Source organism: Vanessa tameamea, chromosome 5 (genome assembly GCF_037043105.1).
Source record: "Vanessa tameamea isolate UH-Manoa-2023 chromosome 5, ilVanTame1 primary haplotype, whole genome shotgun sequence".
Classification (NCBI taxonomy): domain Eukaryota; kingdom Metazoa; phylum Arthropoda; class Insecta; order Lepidoptera; family Nymphalidae; genus Vanessa; species Vanessa tameamea.
The window spans coordinates 13996908-14013649 of record NC_087313.1 but is presented as its reverse complement, the minus strand read 5'-3'; the positions used below and the strand labels follow the sequence as shown (position 1 = coordinate 14013649).

Sequence of the window (16742 nt, the reverse complement as noted above, 5' to 3'; positions counted from 1 at the left end):
TTACGACTACAATTACTGTTTCATTAGTTTGATATAGTTCAATGTACAGCCGGTGATTTTTGACTCACAGTCAACCGGCTTGAATCCTGGTTCAAATTTATGTAACATTTTTGTTCAGTCAAGTAATTTTTATATCTATTACAATTTTTACAGTTGATGATAATGATGAATGTGCTATGTTCCCTAGATGGGGCAGAGGGCGTCCACAGATGGCCTCCATCGCGATCGGTCTTGAGCTTCAGCCTTCACCTCGCTCCACGTCATTCCGATGCTCGCCGCCTCTACCAACACGGAGCGTCACCAGGTTTGACGGGGTCGGCCACGCTTTCTTTTCCCTTGGGGATTCCAGTCCAAAGCTTGTTTGGGAATATGGTCGGGGTCACTTCGGAACGTGTGGCCAATCCATCTCCACTTGCGACGCTTGATCTGACTGTCGATCGGGCTCTCATGGCATTTCTCCAACAGCTCTACCTTTGAGATGGTCTCGGGCCAGTAAATACCGAGAATGCGACGAAGACAGCGGTTGGCGAAAACTTGGATTTGGCGTTAGATGTCCTTTGTAACCTTCCACGTAAAGATCCAGGAGATAAGAACTGGTATGAAGAATCGCTCACCGTTGCTGATTGGCACAGAGGCAGTGGAACGCGTCCACAAATTTACATACCTCGGGAGCGTCGTGTCAGAGACTGGTAGAAGTGAAGAGGACATCGCTTCACGAATAGCCAAAGCCCGAGCTACCTTCGCGCAGCTGAGACCTGTTTGGCAATCGCGGAAACTGACCCGAAGGATTAAACTTAAGATATTCGGGTCCAACGTGAAATCCGTGTTGCTTTACGGGTGCGAAACGTGGATTTTTTACAGTTATTACAAGATAATGTTTTAGTTAAAAAAAGCATGTAGTTCATTATAGTCAATCATATTACTAATAAATAATCTGTTTACTGAGATGATCTGGACTGCCTTAAGAAAAAGCTGACTTTTGGTACCTTTGTCATTTTCAAGGGAAAAAATTGAAAGAAAGCATGTCTTGACATTTGACAACTGACAATAAACATCAAGCAATTATCAAAGAGTTTGTTTTTATTTGTATTGTAACACAGTATCATGTGTAAAAAATAATATAAAAATGGTTCAAATTAAAGATGCTGCTCTTGCTTACAAAATCTTGAATGGATTAATTTGCGTTTATAAGCCTGCCTGCGTATCTGTACGTCAAGTGCAACATAAAATTTTAACTAACCTATGTAGAGGTGAACTATTCATGAAAATACTTAAGTTTTAAGTTTGAATGAATTCTTGCCAGAAAATTTAAGTTTTATGCTTAACATTTGTAGATCTCAATGATTTGCCAGACAGGCCTCAGGAAAAAAGAGTCGAGATAGTGGGAGCCACCAATGCTCCTATGAAAGTTAAGTTACTTCCAAACTTCGCTGACGATCCCTTAGTCTGTGGACCCCGATACATACAGAAGGATTTTCGGTGCAGCTGGGCGACACACTTAGGTCTCTTCAGTAGTGGAATTTTATGTGGGTATTTTGACATTTCAACATACTAGTTCATATAATTATTCAATAGGCTTTGTACATGTGATAATTTCATACTTTATTATTTAAAATTACAAGTTTAAGAATACATAAAATATGTATTCTATACAAGCTATAATTTTTATTTTGACAAAACTTTTAATAAATATTAATTATTAAATTACATTGCATCATCAATAGCAAATAAAGTTCTGATTAATAGTATTTGAATGTCTATTTATACATAATTCTGTTTCCAGTATTAGGTATCAATGATGGAACCAAGCTTACTTACCTTCTAAATACAGCAAGACTAACAAGAGCTTTTAAAGTTCATGGTCAGCTTGGAAAAGCAACAGATACTTACTTTTGGAATGGACGAACAATGGAGAGATCCACATATGGTCATGTCTCTCGGGAAAAGATCGATAGGATTGTTGCAAACATGCAAGCAGCTCACCAGAAGACTATGTATGAGTAAGTATAAAACATTCTGTTTATTTTAGAATTGGTAAATAATAATTAATGTTAAAGTATTGTTTTCATGTTGGAATATTACATCTTATTAAATTTAATATAGATAAGACAAAAGCCAAAAAAAAATGTTCACAAGTATTGACATATATTGTACCTATTTTAACAGATTAGGTACACTTCACAGTAATTTAAGACAAACTCCTTGTATTGTTATTGTATTCAGTATGAAAATTAAGTTAACAAGTGTAGGAATAAAAAAAGAACCCATTAAATCCTATTTTTATTTATTTTTATTTTTACACCTGAATCTTAAGCAATTTAGAAGGTAGGGTGAATCTATGTAATTCCTTATTAATTTAAACAAAAATAATTGATCTCTAAGTGTTCGACGATCAGCAAGTGGAGTAATTGTAAAAGTTTCATTTGTTGTACGACATTTAACATTAAGGTATTTTATAAATTTTCTTTGAATATTTTCTAACATCTCAATATATAAATTGTAGTGTTGATTCCAAATAATAGATCCATATTCCAAAACAGATTGAACCAACGTATTATATAAAAGAACAAACGTTGAGTTGCACTTAAAATCTTTGCTGACTCTCAGAACAAAACCTAGCATACGATAGGCTTTAGCTGTTATTTGGGTTAAATGTAACCTATAAGTAAGCTTATTGTCTAAATAAATTCCCAGATCCCTCAACTCAGTCACTCTATTCAAAGAATTACAATCAAAGTAATAATTGTAGGTCTATGGTCAGTAGACTTTCGGCAAATTTGCAATATCCTTATTCTGTTTATCATTGTGAAATAATAATTTTAATCAGGTTATCTGGACTTCACATAGACTCTCAGACTACATATGAGATGGCGTCACAAGGACTGATCAGACCAGCAAACAACAAATTACCTGTTGTATATGGGATTAAATGTATCCATTTTGCTCCACCTAATTTTACTTTGGGTTAGTATTTTTTTTTGCTTCACATCATATTAATATATAGATTATTTTTATTGTACCTAACTGCGCCATATGCGCAACCATATGCGCTATGTTATCAAAATCAAACTAAAATGCTTATTAGACTATAACTATCTATTATTCTGATGCACTCTATTTTTATTTTATTTATAAAGTTAAATTACTCGTAAGATTTTCCTGTTATTAATAACTATCTGTTGTTAAGTAGTAAATATTATATTTAATAACAGTGTACTAGTTTTATCTTATTCATAGTCGAGTTTTAGTAATGTGAAATAAATTGCCAATTTTTTTCAATCAAGCTCTCTCGTTTTCAGAAGTGCAATCTGTGAACGAATATGACAAATATCTTTGGACACTAATTCATGATTTAGGAGTGCAATTAAAGTCAACGGCTCATTGTACTGGAGTACAGTGTATCAGGCATGGCAAATTTGATATTCCATTAGCACTTTTACGGAAGCATTGGACTTTAGAACATATTTTGAACAACATGGATGAATGTCGCCAACTACTTGAAGAAAATGAAAATTTATTAAAACCAAAATCAGCAACATTAAGTGTTTAAAGTTGAAGACATTATAAAAATAAATATTAATTTAAGTAGGTAGAAGTAAATAATATTCAAATTTATACTGTATTCAGTTTTTTACTCTTTTATTATTATTGTATTAATCTAGGAAGAACATCCATATACATTCTATTCCAACCAAAAGAAGAGAAAAGCCAAACAAATAACATTGGACAGCATCATCAGTTGAGAGCTTTATTAATCTATGATATTCACTATAGATTTGCAACTAAATGGCACTTTGAATGTCAATGAAATTGTAATTTTGGAAGTAAAATTAAATTAGATACAAGTAGTTTAGTGTTATAGTGTTGTATTATAAATAAAGATATATTAATCATAAACTCTTAGTAGTGCAGAATATAGATGAGTTAACAGCAAATCGCATGAAATATGTTTAAGATTTGGTTATCTTTATTCCTACTTTGGTTGGAATAGGCTCTATATAGAAAAATTATCAGCCAATTTCGTCATTACCCTCATTTCAGATTTAAGCTATAAATGCAGGCATACCGATGGACAATGAAGATAGCACAAACTAATTATACAATACCTCAATTATAATATATATTTAATCTATACAATGAACACAAACTAATTATACAATACCTCAAAATAATATATATTTAATCTATACAATGAACAATGTTAGAACCAATGATTTAGAGTAGGCTACATACAACAAGCCATCTGACCAAGCATACCCAAACTTTGTGGTATGCACATACTTGATTCCCTTCTATTTTAGTTTGTGTAATAATGCCTTTATAAACTGTAAAAATTCTTCTAGGGAACTTAATTAAGTCACTTATTAACTACCATTAATAAGTAATTCTGTTGCTCAAATAGCTGAATTAATTTTAAAATAATTTATTATGATGTTCAAGTATGGCTCGTGAGACTTTATCAAAGATGACAGATAAGATGACATGTTCCATTTTAAAATTATCTAATTAACATGTTTTATCCTAGCCTACTCAAAATCTGTGGTTTGAACATATTTATTTTGATATAATTACTAGATATAATTTTACTTATAAAACACTATCAATAATAGTTACAAATTTACAGTCCAATCCTATTAGTTACCTAAACACAACATATTTCTCAACTCGCACTACTAGATGGTGTGCTAGTAGGTGTGTTTGCCTGTTTCTCTTGTTGTTCTATTCTTTTGTGCCTTATCATATTTGATAGAATTCCGTCAAAAGATGTAGTTTTCTTTTTAGCAGATCCTCGAAGTGTATCTTCCCCTTCTCTTCGTACTCTGAGGCGAAGAGAGCTCACTTCGTCCATGAAGTCGAAGTCTGATTTTTCCTCCCGTATTGGAGATGAAGGCTCTACTGGTTGGTTTTCTTTACTCACTGGTATCGGCGAAGGTGCTCGTCTTCCCGGACATTTCCACTCAAGATTCAATGGACCGGATTTCTCGATTGTTTTGTATAGCTCTTCTAATTCCGATGGATCCGGCATCCAATTCTTACCAATGAAGACCCCACTTTTTGAAAGTTCATCATCTGAACACGGAAGATCATAATCATCACCTTGAATCTCTGTTCCCATTTTTAATATAAACAATTAGTAATTAAAAGTATTACATATAATACATGAACATAAACAAGACAATATTTTGATTATGACTGCAATCAGCAAATTTTGTTTGTTTTTCTTAGATGAGCCAAAGGTGCTGCTCCAGGCGGCCTCGATGTAACGCAAAAAGTTAAATGAAGTTCATTTATTTAATTAAAAGCACGCTGTGCTATAAACAAATACGAATTGATATTTGAATAATGTCTTTTATTTATATTAATTTTTATGATTTCCATTTCTGTTACTACGGTAATTAAAATATAAACTAGCTTAAGAACAAATGATGTCAACATTTCTGTATCGTATTATTATTATTATTTAAGGAATTATAATGAATTAAAAACCCATAAATAATACTACGAATAATTTACAAAAACAAATTGCTTTTTTCCTCGATTTATATAACTATAGTTTGCGTCCCATGATTACGCAAAACCCTAATAAGCTCGTAGTACCGATTCACCGATCACAGTAACGTAAGAACTGGAAACAATACAATGGCAACATTATCAAACCATTTGGCATTGACAGATAAGTCAGATACAGATAGACCCACACTTCAAAATTATTGTTTGAACATGTGTTTTAAACTTTGTAACAGTAGTTAATATATTTAAAATATTAAAGAAATGTCTTCTGGTCCTGATAGTGAATCGGATAATGAGAGAACCACTATTTCTAGGCTAGTACATTACTAACAATACGTACTGCATATATACATAAAATTTATAAATTTAATATTTTGTTTTCAGACTTGGTGATTGCGAAGTTTGTGGTTCAAATCAAGCCCTTTACACTTGCCCTAAATGCGAAGTTAAGACTTGCTCCCTTGATTGTGTTAGAATACATAAAAAAGAACTGAAATGTAACGGCATTAGAGATCGTACAAAATTCATACGAATCAAAGATTTTAATGATACCGACTTGTTAAGCGACTATAGGTTGTTAGAAGAATGTGCGCGCTTTGTTTACTCAGTCAAAAGGGATGAAAAAAAAAAGTACACAAGGATAGATAAAGAGTTACCACTTGTAAGTTAAATATTTCTAGCATTTTGTACTATTTAAATAAGTATTGTAATATTATTGATGTAATAATTTGTATATTTTATAATAAATATAAATATTACAGCATTTGTACAAGCTCAAAATGGCAGCAAGAAAGCGGGGTACAGTTCTACAGTTTCTGGCTGCAAACTTTACTAGACATGCTATAAACACAACTAAATACCATTTCAAGAAAAATATAATAAATTGGAGGGTTGAATGGATTTTTCCAAATGTTGACACAAAACCATTAAAGTTTACTGATGATCAATGTCCTGAACAGAAGAAGTTGTCTCAGCTTTTAGAAAAATATTTGAATCCAGATGCAATGCCATTTGATGGATCTAAGGATCTTGTTTATTATAAATCTGCTGGGTTTAGTGGAGTCAAAGTTCTATTAAAAGGTAAATGTAAAATTAAATTCATAGCGTGATAAGTAAAAATATCTGCCTATTTGATAAACAAGTATTTATAAATTACATCTTATTATTTGTATATACATAATGATTAACCAAATTCATTCATTTGACAAGGATAGTGAAAGGGGATATATTACAGTTACCTAATTTGTCTTTGTGGGTTATAGAAATACAATTTAACCAATTATTTTCATAATTGATATAACCCACATGCAACCCTTGGAGCTTCCTCTGAGGACAATGAGATTATACTATTCTTGCAGTAAGGTGCAAAGGAAGCATGCATGTTTATAATTTATATCTATCATGTGACTGTTACAGCTGAAAAAGTAAAAGGTTCAAACAAGAAGTTCTTTGAGTTGGACACAACAGAAACTTTGGCTGAAAACTTATCAGGAAAATGCATTATTGAATTTCCTATAATATTTGTTGTACTGAGGGATCATGCTTATAATTTTGAGATAATAACACCAGGTTAGTCATTTTTATATAATGAATTCAGAACTTACCACTAAGTTCAAATATAATTTTAACATGGTAGTCTTAGTGTTTTAATACATAATACATTTTTATGTACATCATGTAGAAATTTATCTATCTATATCTATACATATAATAAAATTGGAGTGTCTTTTTGTAATATTAAAATAGCCCATTTTTACTAAATGCATATGTATGTATACACGGTACATATACCAAATATACATTTTTTACAATTTTTGTCTGTCTGTCTGTTTGTTTCGGCTAATCCCTGGAATGGCTGTACCGATTTCGACGGGACTTTCACTGGCAGATAGCAGATGTAATAAGGAGTAACTTTGGCTACTTTTACTTTAAAATTATATATATAATAAAAAATTAAATCACACTACAATATCGTCGAAAAAGCCACGGGCACAGCTAGTTTGAAATAATCTAAATACTTTTATAGATAGATATACTGACTATAATTAAATGTAAGTTATTTGTTAAATATTATCTTATTTCAGGTGAAGAATTTGATTTCATACAGAAAAAAAATACAAATGTTAGAGCAAAAAATAAAGAAGTAACTGATAAAATAGTTAAGGGTAATGCAAATGATAAGAAAGGTAAAGACGACGTGGAGGATGGTAATTACAGAAAGAGGCCGCGAACATTATTGACAGAACAGATTGCCATTGAAAAGGATAAAGAGATTGAAAGAGAAATCAGAGAAGAAAAGAAAAAGAGACCTAAAAATCTTCTTTTTACAACTGGTTACTCCTCAGAGGAGAGCATAAGTTGTAGCAGTGAAGATGAAAATGAGAAATAAAATAATATTAACATAAATTACTTTATTTTAAATACCAATTGCCACAAATCTAGTGTCGGTCAAAATGAATAAGTAATCATTAGTTGCATGGATACCCAAAACTTCACCATATTTATCAATATTAACAACATGTTGTTGTCCAACTTTAATATTTTTCATAACTCCTTCAGTTCTTTTCCTCAACTGACAATCGTGGTCACTAGAACTCTTATAGATAAGTATATGACGAGTGGCTTCACAAACCACACTGTAGGAAAAGCTCGGAGAACATGTAACAAACTTTCTGTTCGGTTTTGATGACTGTACATAACCAAATGCCATGAGAGTTCCATGATGCTTTACTGGCCATGTATGGGAGTTGACTATTTCTGCATAAGGTTGCCATATGCAGGCATCAACATCATGTCTAAGAGCTAATGCTGGGGCCTCGTGTGTTTCCAGCTTAGTGTTAAATAAATATTGATGCACACTCAGTGGGATCTTGTGCGTTATCTCATGACTTGTTATATCCATGCGGACTGAAAAGAAAATATATATGTTTTTACTCCAATTTTTAATATGAATACATCATACATATTATGATTGAACGACAATTTAAACAAACAGTTAAAATTAAATTCTGTATTTAAATTAGAAAATGTAATCATTTTGTTGCAGTAAGTATCCAAAACTTACCCAAAACAGTGTCCTCTTCAGATGCTGCATCACATTCTTCTAACTCCTGAGTATTGAGACCGGGCACACTCTGATCTGCTTTAACTTCAGTATCAGAACACAAATGAGCCAGTCTCTTATGCACCTCTTCTACCAAACCTGCATCAAGAATTTGTTCACCATTTTTATCTCCTCCTTCCAGTAACTCATTCCAAAGTTGACTTTCAGATTTTGTTATTAGAATATCTACTTGACCATTGTCTTCAACATTCCATGTTGTAAGTTCATTATCCACATTATGACACAGCTTCCCTTCCACAAAAACTTTACCAGCATAACTTATCTTCACTGATAAAGGGGTCACATTTACAAACAGCAACTTTTTATCAAAGTTATTTTGTAATTTCAATGTTATGGTAATATCATCTGAGGTCTGAAGCCACGTGTATATGATTTGTCGTGGTTCCTCTTTGTGTTGAATAATGTCTTTCTCTGAATCTAAAGTAAACTTAAATAAGTTATCTGAAGCCACATAAAGGGCTCTACAGCTAGTTTCGAGAGCTGCATAGTGGATAATACCTTTTCCTCTGACTTGCCTTAGAGTCGACTGTTTCCACGTTTCGTCATAATTTTCAAAAGTTACCCAACTTAAGACAGATTCAAAGTGTTTTTCACTCTGCTCAACAGATTGTAAGAGACAGTGCAACAATTCAACATTGTCATTTTCTTCCATTCGTGTGTCTACAATTGTGAAATACTTATCTTTTCCTAGAGCTAAAATCGAGAATAAAGTTTGCCAGGTTTGTTTATCACTTGCAGGTCTATTCCGCGTTCCTGTTTCAATAATGTGTATGTACCCAGTACCATCACTGACCACAGCTAAATTGCTAGATGGAAATGTGAGGCAAAGATTAAAATGACCAGACTTCCTTTCAACGTGAGCTGGCACATCATAAACAACGGCACTTTGGAATGTATTGTTTATATTGTCAAAAGTCACATTACATACTTGCTGTCGATTGTCGATATAATAATAGTTGTATTGATGATCCCAAAAATCTAAGATTAGATGGTTATGAAGAGCAAAGAGCTTTGCGTGTACGAATGAATATTGTGCTTCGTCTGGATAAACTTTATCGACCGGAGAAGAAAGATCGAGACAGAAATGCGGAAGAGTTTGCAAGTTTAGTTTGTAACCTTCAAACTCGTGATCTAAGAGGCGCCTGTCTGGTCGCAAATCTACTAGTGAAAGAGGCATAACTTATTAATTGTACAATGCTATCCTTAATGAAAAATTACCTAAAATTATAAATTACACGTCGAAATGTTTTTAAGCGATAAACGTCAGTACTTTAACGTTGACATTTGACAATTGACATTCGAGTTCCGATAGTATATTATGACTACTACATATTAGCAAATATCATTACAGAAATAATATTAATTAGTAACACTACTACTTAATAGTAGATATTTCATCTATACTTTTTTATACATTCATAATTTTAGTTTTATTGAAAAACATGGTATTAATTTTTTGGATGTAAATAGTATTTCTTGAATGTTAACAAGTTAGTAGATATAGATAACTCCAACTTTTGAATGGTAATGAAAATTAGGCGGGAAGTGTCAAGACTCAAGTTTGAAGTTGTATTCTCATTTCTCATTATAAATTTTATTTTTAGTACATAACTTATATTTATTTTTTATTGTCGTATCTGGAGCTTTCAGCTTAGTGTATTTGTTCTTCAGCTATGTTATTTGTATTATGTTAAGAATTAAACTAGGCAGAAATTTTAACTGTTGTTCAGTGCTAATTGAAAGTTATGAATAATTTAGTATGTCTATATTAAAAATTAACGATTATTGTAGTATGCCTTTTACTGCAGAAGTTTTTGAAGTAAGTAATTATGCAATATATTTATTTATAATTGAGTAAACAACGAGAACAAAATAAATTATTGAATTTTACTTGCAGGATGATTTTTATACCTATTCAAACATCGCTGATTTATTATCTAAATGTGAAAAGGATAAAGAGAAAGTTATAAAGATTCGTACCATCGGTATCTTAGAAAGTATTAATGGCCGATACTTCATAAAAGATGTCAGTTATAAAGCAATAAATGAGATATAAGACGAACATACAGTAATAACTGATTTAAATGGAACTTTTTACTTTATATTTTATAGGTGGATTCTGCTAATAATGACGTACCTAAACTTTTTGTCTCCATGACTTATATAAAGACGTCATTGCATTCATCTCTCATTCCATATACTGTTCAACTTTTTGGTACATTGCAATGGATAAGCCAACCAGTTATACACGCCCAAATAGTACAGGTACATATTTAATAGCAATAACATTTATCAAAAAATATTTCACTTAAAAGGATTCCCCACCTCTAAAACCTATATTGTATTTTGTAGGTGAATGTTGTTGAAACTATATAGTAGATAACACAAAAAAATGTGTGAATTTAATAAACACTAGTAATAATCTTCATAAAAAAAAGTTAAAACATTTAAATGTGCAATACTAAATTCCAATTCTTTTTCTCTCTTTAGGCACTGAACACGACTGCAGCATTGCTCCTTAATGATGTAATGCAGAAAATATGTCATAAGCATTTAGCAAAATTTGCTTATTAAGATTCAGGAATTGTTTGACCGTTTAGCTATTTATATTTGTGTTACTAATATATCAGAAACTGTTTTACTAAGATTTATTTTACCAATATCAAACTAAGAACATCTATATTACTGAATATAAAGGAATGGTCCTTTATTTTCAGTAATATAGGAGTTCTATATATAGTATCTATGGAGATAATAAAAAAAGTTATTGGAAAGAATACATATTTATTACATCTTAAATAAATACAATATTTATTAACAAGACATTTACAACATTCCATAACCGTCCACACCACTAAGTGTTATAAAAAATAGAATTGGCGATTACATATACAAATTAATTTAACAGATCAAGCTGTATATGGGTATCATATTGCTTTATAATATTGAACATTTTTTGAAATTTTTGTACCTAAATTAATATTTGTATCTAAATTAGTAATTTTTTATAAGCCAATCTTATTGCCAAAAGTTAAATTGACTTTTAAGCCATGTATGTATTGAAATTATAAAATTTTTAAAAGGATGCCAATCATCCAGATTTTTCTCAACACTTTGGTTTGATATAAATATTGAATTTTAATAGTGTACCATAATTATATTTTATTTTCTTTGAGTCTAGATTCCATTCTTGTCTAAGTTTTGATATTGGAAATCCTGTTAAATTAAATCTGTTAATTCTACAAGTAAAAAATAATAGTATAGTAATTTTTCTTATTTATAATTTTTGAAGGTGGCAACCCAATATACATATTTTTAAAATGCATAAATGTCAAATGAAACCTTTCTTAGAAAAATGCTTTTACTGCACATTAGCTACACCTAAAGGTTTTTATTTTACATCAAAAGTTGCCTAATTCATACAAATAAATAATCAAATTCTAAATTTAGAATTATTTTTGTATGGTTCAATCGATACAATTTCATTTGTGAAGGAATGCATGTAGGTATTATTTATCAAAAGGATAAAAGTCAGTCAACTAGATTACTGTCTAATGTATTATATCATGTTATATTGTACCAAAATTGTAATGGAGGAGTTTACATTCCAATTGTAGCTGTAGCAAAAAGTGAGGTGTATTTTTTTAAAACAGCTTTCTGTATATTGCTTGTTATTTAGAATATGTAACTTTAATTTGTTAAATATAATATAAGACACTATTGATATCTATTGAAGCCAATATATTTCCTTAAGGAACAACAATGTATATTTAAAGTTTTATAACTAAAAGCAATGACATAACCAAGTTAGCATAAAAAATGTATAAAAAGTTATGTTATAAATAAAACAATGTCCATAACAAATTTGGTATAATAAAACAACTAGGAAGAACCTAAAGCACCCAGAAGTAAAGGACAAACACAAGAAGTATGACTGCTCCAGCAGTAGCCTTCACTAGCATGGATTTTGTGTTGAGGTAAGTTGCATCCTTTTTATATTTCTGTGACATCATTGAGAGTTTTTGTGTCTTTGTGTCCAATTCTGTAATAAAATACATGTTTATATATTAATGCTACTTTTCATTTATCACATAAGTAAAGAAATCACTTAATGTGAAATTTACATTTTAATAAATGATATATTGTTCATTTAAATAATCATCAACAATTTTTATATTAATACTAAATTAATGGATAAAAATTAGAGGGAATATATGTACAGTAGAACCTCTAAGTCGAATTTTAAGAGAGAGGCCAATAATAATAGAATTTTCGACTTTGAAAGATTTTCGCTAAGATGGAATTTGTAAAGAAATATTTGTATTGTTGATGTTAAGATTCATTCAATTTTTGAGTTAACAATGTGGAAAAATTAAAAAACATCTGATTACATAGCTACCTATTTTTTACTCTAACATTATTTTGTAAGTGTTTTGTTTATTACCAAATTCACTATCTAGATTCGTATTTTTAAAACAATGGACGGTATGTAATGAAATTATTGATAAACTTTATAATATTATTTAAACTATAATTATTATAATGTGAAAAATCACAGGTTGTATTAACAAAACATTACCTGAAAGTATAGCTCCTCGTTGCAGTACATCATCAATATTCTGCATCATGATCCGCTGCACGTCGCCCAGCTGGCCGCCGAGCTGCGCCGCGGCGCCCGCTCGCCGCGCCCGCGCCCCCCCCTCCGCGTACTGCTTCCGTGCGCGCTGCATCCACGTGTCGAACTCGATGAATGTGTAAGGTCTTGTTACAGTGTTCACCTGAAATTTTACTTTTATATTATGCAAAAATGACAATGCTGGATCACCATCACTACAAAGTATAAATCAAAGTTGCTTCCCACCATGGTTAGATCTTTTAAACTAAGCAATACATTTTAATGCAGGTTTCATTAATGAACAGAGTGATTTAAAAGACAGGTTTGTATGTCTATTATATGCATATTATTCTTCAATCTAAAAGTTAATACTTATTGTATACAGGTGAAGCCAGGACCTCTAGCTAGTAAACTATAATTCTTGAACTCAGAACTGAATCTATCAGGGCACATATTTAGCTAATTTCATTGACAGTCACATTTACTACAGGCTACATTTTATGTAGCCCATAACATGCACAATAACTGATCACAGAATGGCTGACCATCGCTGACAAACTAAAAAGATTCTTTCCTATTTTATGTACACCATTTTAACTCAATCTCTGTTTGGCTTTTTATCTTATAACAATATCTTTCAATTTATAACTACAAGTTTTATTACTTTGGTATATAGCACAGCACAGGTGAAGCTATAAATTGAAATGATTATTCAGTTTCCTCCTTAACCATCTATGTACATTATGTATGTATATGCATAGTAAGTATAATGTGACACATTAATATCATGTACATATTATATTGCCAGTTTATTGATATATAAATATTGAATTGAAAAATATGAAGACATTAAGATCAATATGTTAATAAGCAAATGTAAGATTATTTAGACCATCCATAAGTCGGTCTTGCCAATCATTAAAAATATTATGCCTTGTTTCTGTACTACTTATTTTGTAATTCAATTTTTTATACTTGTGCCTGAAATATGAATAAGTTATTTATAGACTTATACTTAAAATAGAACCAATAAGTTAATAACTAATGCAACAATGAAATCACTTAATGTATTTTACAATTGATTACTATGTAATTTATTAAAAATTGTTTTTTAACTTTTGTCTCCTTTGGCTTATACTTAATTTTATACATATATTCAACTTACTCTTTTTCCGTATTGTTGATAAAATTCTTGTGCAATTTCTTCTAAGTAACTGAAGGAGAGTCTTTTACTATAGTTGCGTTCACACAGCACTAAATAGCAGATATCATTCTCAATCAAATAACTGCAATAATAAACAAATAATTATTTAAATAATGTTTAATGCATATCATAAAGCATAATAGAATAGTTACAAATGAATTAAAAAAATAATCTAGTGCAATTACGATGTAAAGAATTGAAATAAAAATAAAAAGCATTTATAACTCACTGGAAGAGATAGGGCCCAGTTTCAATGGAGCAGCGTATTGGAGACTGCGGGCTTAGTTTTCTAAACAGCATTTTTGCTTGGTTTTGATACTCCAATATATTGCAGCCTGTCTGCAAACCATCGGCAAAATAAATTAAAATTGAAACAAATGAATAGGTATTGAACCAGATGATGATGTTCAATGGTAGTGCAGGGTCTAGATTATAATGAATAAGTATTATGTTTGAAATTTAAAGCAACATATGTCTTCTAAGGCCGAGTGTACCTGTTCATCCTCTTGCATAGTAGCGGCTAAGGGCAAACCGTCAACAACACGGGCGATCATGGTCATTAAAACCATTTTGGTAGTAAAAAATGTCTCTCAATTCACAAATATTAATACTTATTTTATTATTATAGTTCACTTATTTTTTTCTTCTCATCATTTAAAAATGGGAAAACAAAGTGAAAATAAATTCTTTGACAATAGTTCATACACGTCAAAACGATTGACAGCTTGACGCGATAAAAACACGTCAGCTTGTCTATGCTGTAGAAAAAGATTCGTTCTAGTTATGGAGTTTTATTCAGAATATATATTAGCCAAATACCACTGACTGACTCATTACGAAATCTTCGAAATTATAGGGAATTTACTTGAAATTTAACATATTTGTGCCTTTGGTGACGTTGACTTTCACTTAGAAAGCATTTTTGGTAATTACAACTCCAGGGGCCCTATGAAATGAAATTTGAAAATGAAATTTCCAAGAATCCTTTTTATGATTAGTAGGGAGGAGTAATTTTGTATCAATTTTACCCGTAAGAAATCAGGACAGCGAACTATATTTATAGTGTTACTACTTTTCTATTGGTCTATGTTTCAGATGTAAAGTTATCTGAATAAATAGCAGAAATTTAATTTATAGAAAATAGGAGGCTTTTAATTCACCAGACTTTTTTAAATTATTGACGTAGCCATGTCTTCATATTTAAGCCATGCTACTAAAAATTGGGTTTATCAAATAATAATAATAATAATCTTTTATTTCGAATTAGAAAATAATCGGGCAATTTAAGATTGATTATTAAAAAGTGTGAAAAAAGCGAGAGCATTTTCGTTTCAAACTTTTATTTCTTCACAGGAAAAGTACAAAGGCATTGAACATTAGATAATTTGTTTGGGATTATTAAAATTAGGGTTTGCCTTAAAGATTTCATGTAAACTGCCACATATATCACCTATATTATGTGTACCTGCTTAAATAAGATCATGGACCACCGTTAACATGTCACGGACCAATTATTTTTTTCGCTACAATGATTATGGTACTTTTAGGTCGTCGTCGACTCATAGGGACGATATAGACAACTTTGGGTGTCATTGGCTTAGAAGCATGTATACATATATCTGATCTATCTAAAATAAATTTGCCATTTATATCTTGTTTTGAGTAATTTAAGTAAACTTTGAATTAAAGTAGGTATGAGTTATAACTTATATTTGTTTTTTAGTAGTTGTTCCAAGTCATTTAATTCTTGTTCTTTTTCTAAGCCGGCTGGGCCGTTGTTGTTACTAAAAGTTGAAGTTCTTACTAAAAGAGCCTGAACTAAAAAAGTGTGAGCCTGAATCAAATTGATATTACTGACGAGGTGATTAATTATTTCATAATTTTATTTGAGTAGTAGGTTTAGAGCTTGCTAAAGCTGGTATCTTAAGAGTTGTTTTGAATCTTGTGTTATATCATACAAGTTTTGTTGCATCGTCTTTATTTTGGAGTGGGGTAAGAAGAAACGAGACATTTGTATTTTATTGTGGATATTTTATTAACATTATCATCATGCATCAAATGTATATGCTAAATCATTTACACTTATAACTAGCTATACATAGAAAAATAACTTAACTAGGGGGCAGAAAATACAGTATTTTGTTAAATTAACGAACTTAAATTATAATTAAAATTAATCGGACTTTATCTGTATAAATCTAAAAGCAAGTGTAACATAAATCACTACCGCTCATGACTCTCAGAACTAAAACGTTTAAAAAAATTATAAACTGCGACTTCTAGCGTCG

At 30.9% G+C, this 16742-nt stretch overlaps 5 protein-coding genes across 5 annotated transcripts; 2 read left to right on the top strand and 3 right to left on the bottom strand.

The window, feature by feature from the left end:
* Window positions 1–1050: 1050 nt before the first annotated feature.
* Window positions 1051–3615, top strand: LOC113404425 (pseudouridylate synthase TRUB2, mitochondrial). The gene is made up of 5 exons (XM_026645309.2): window positions 1051–1250; window positions 1335–1526; window positions 1784–2000; window positions 2828–2964; window positions 3300–3615. Exons 1-5 carry the CDS (start codon window positions 1127–1129, stop codon window positions 3548–3550), a joined length of 921 nt encoding a protein of 306 aa, XP_026501094.1. The 5' UTR covers window positions 1051–1126; the 3' UTR covers window positions 3551–3615.
* Window positions 3616–4660: 1045 nt separating this feature from the next.
* Pa1 (PTIP associated 1) lies at window positions 4661–5116 on the bottom strand. Its single transcript, XM_026645322.2, has one exon. It carries the CDS (start codon window positions 5114–5116, stop codon window positions 4661–4663), a length of 456 nt encoding a protein of 151 aa, XP_026501107.1.
* A 575-nt stretch (window positions 5117–5691) lies between these two features.
* LOC113404438 (box C/D snoRNA protein 1) lies at window positions 5692–7917 on the top strand. The gene is made up of 4 exons (XM_064215017.1): window positions 5692–6172; window positions 6273–6591; window positions 6928–7080; window positions 7596–7917. The coding sequence occupies exons 2-4, from the start codon at window positions 6291–6293 to the stop codon at window positions 7898–7900; spliced, it is 759 nt and encodes a 252-aa protein (XP_064071087.1). The 5' UTR covers window positions 5692–6172; window positions 6273–6290; the 3' UTR covers window positions 7901–7917.
* LOC113404437 (nudC domain-containing protein 1) lies at window positions 7903–9892 on the bottom strand. The gene is made up of 2 exons (XM_026645319.2): window positions 8576–9892; window positions 7903–8418 (listed from the first exon to the last, which is right to left on the bottom strand). The coding sequence occupies exons 1-2, from the start codon at window positions 9810–9812 to the stop codon at window positions 7928–7930; spliced, it is 1728 nt and encodes a 575-aa protein (XP_026501104.2). The 5' UTR covers window positions 9813–9892; the 3' UTR covers window positions 7903–7927.
* A 2516-nt stretch (window positions 9893–12408) lies between these two features.
* Sec22 (Secretory 22) lies at window positions 12409–15213 on the bottom strand. Its single transcript, XM_026645364.2, has 5 exons — window positions 14949–15213; window positions 14684–14793; window positions 14416–14536; window positions 13215–13413; window positions 12409–12677 (listed from the first exon to the last, which is right to left on the bottom strand). Exons 1-5 carry the CDS (start codon window positions 15021–15023, stop codon window positions 12529–12531), a joined length of 654 nt encoding a protein of 217 aa, XP_026501149.1. The 5' UTR covers window positions 15024–15213; the 3' UTR covers window positions 12409–12528.
* Window positions 15214–16742: the final 1529 nt, after the last annotated feature.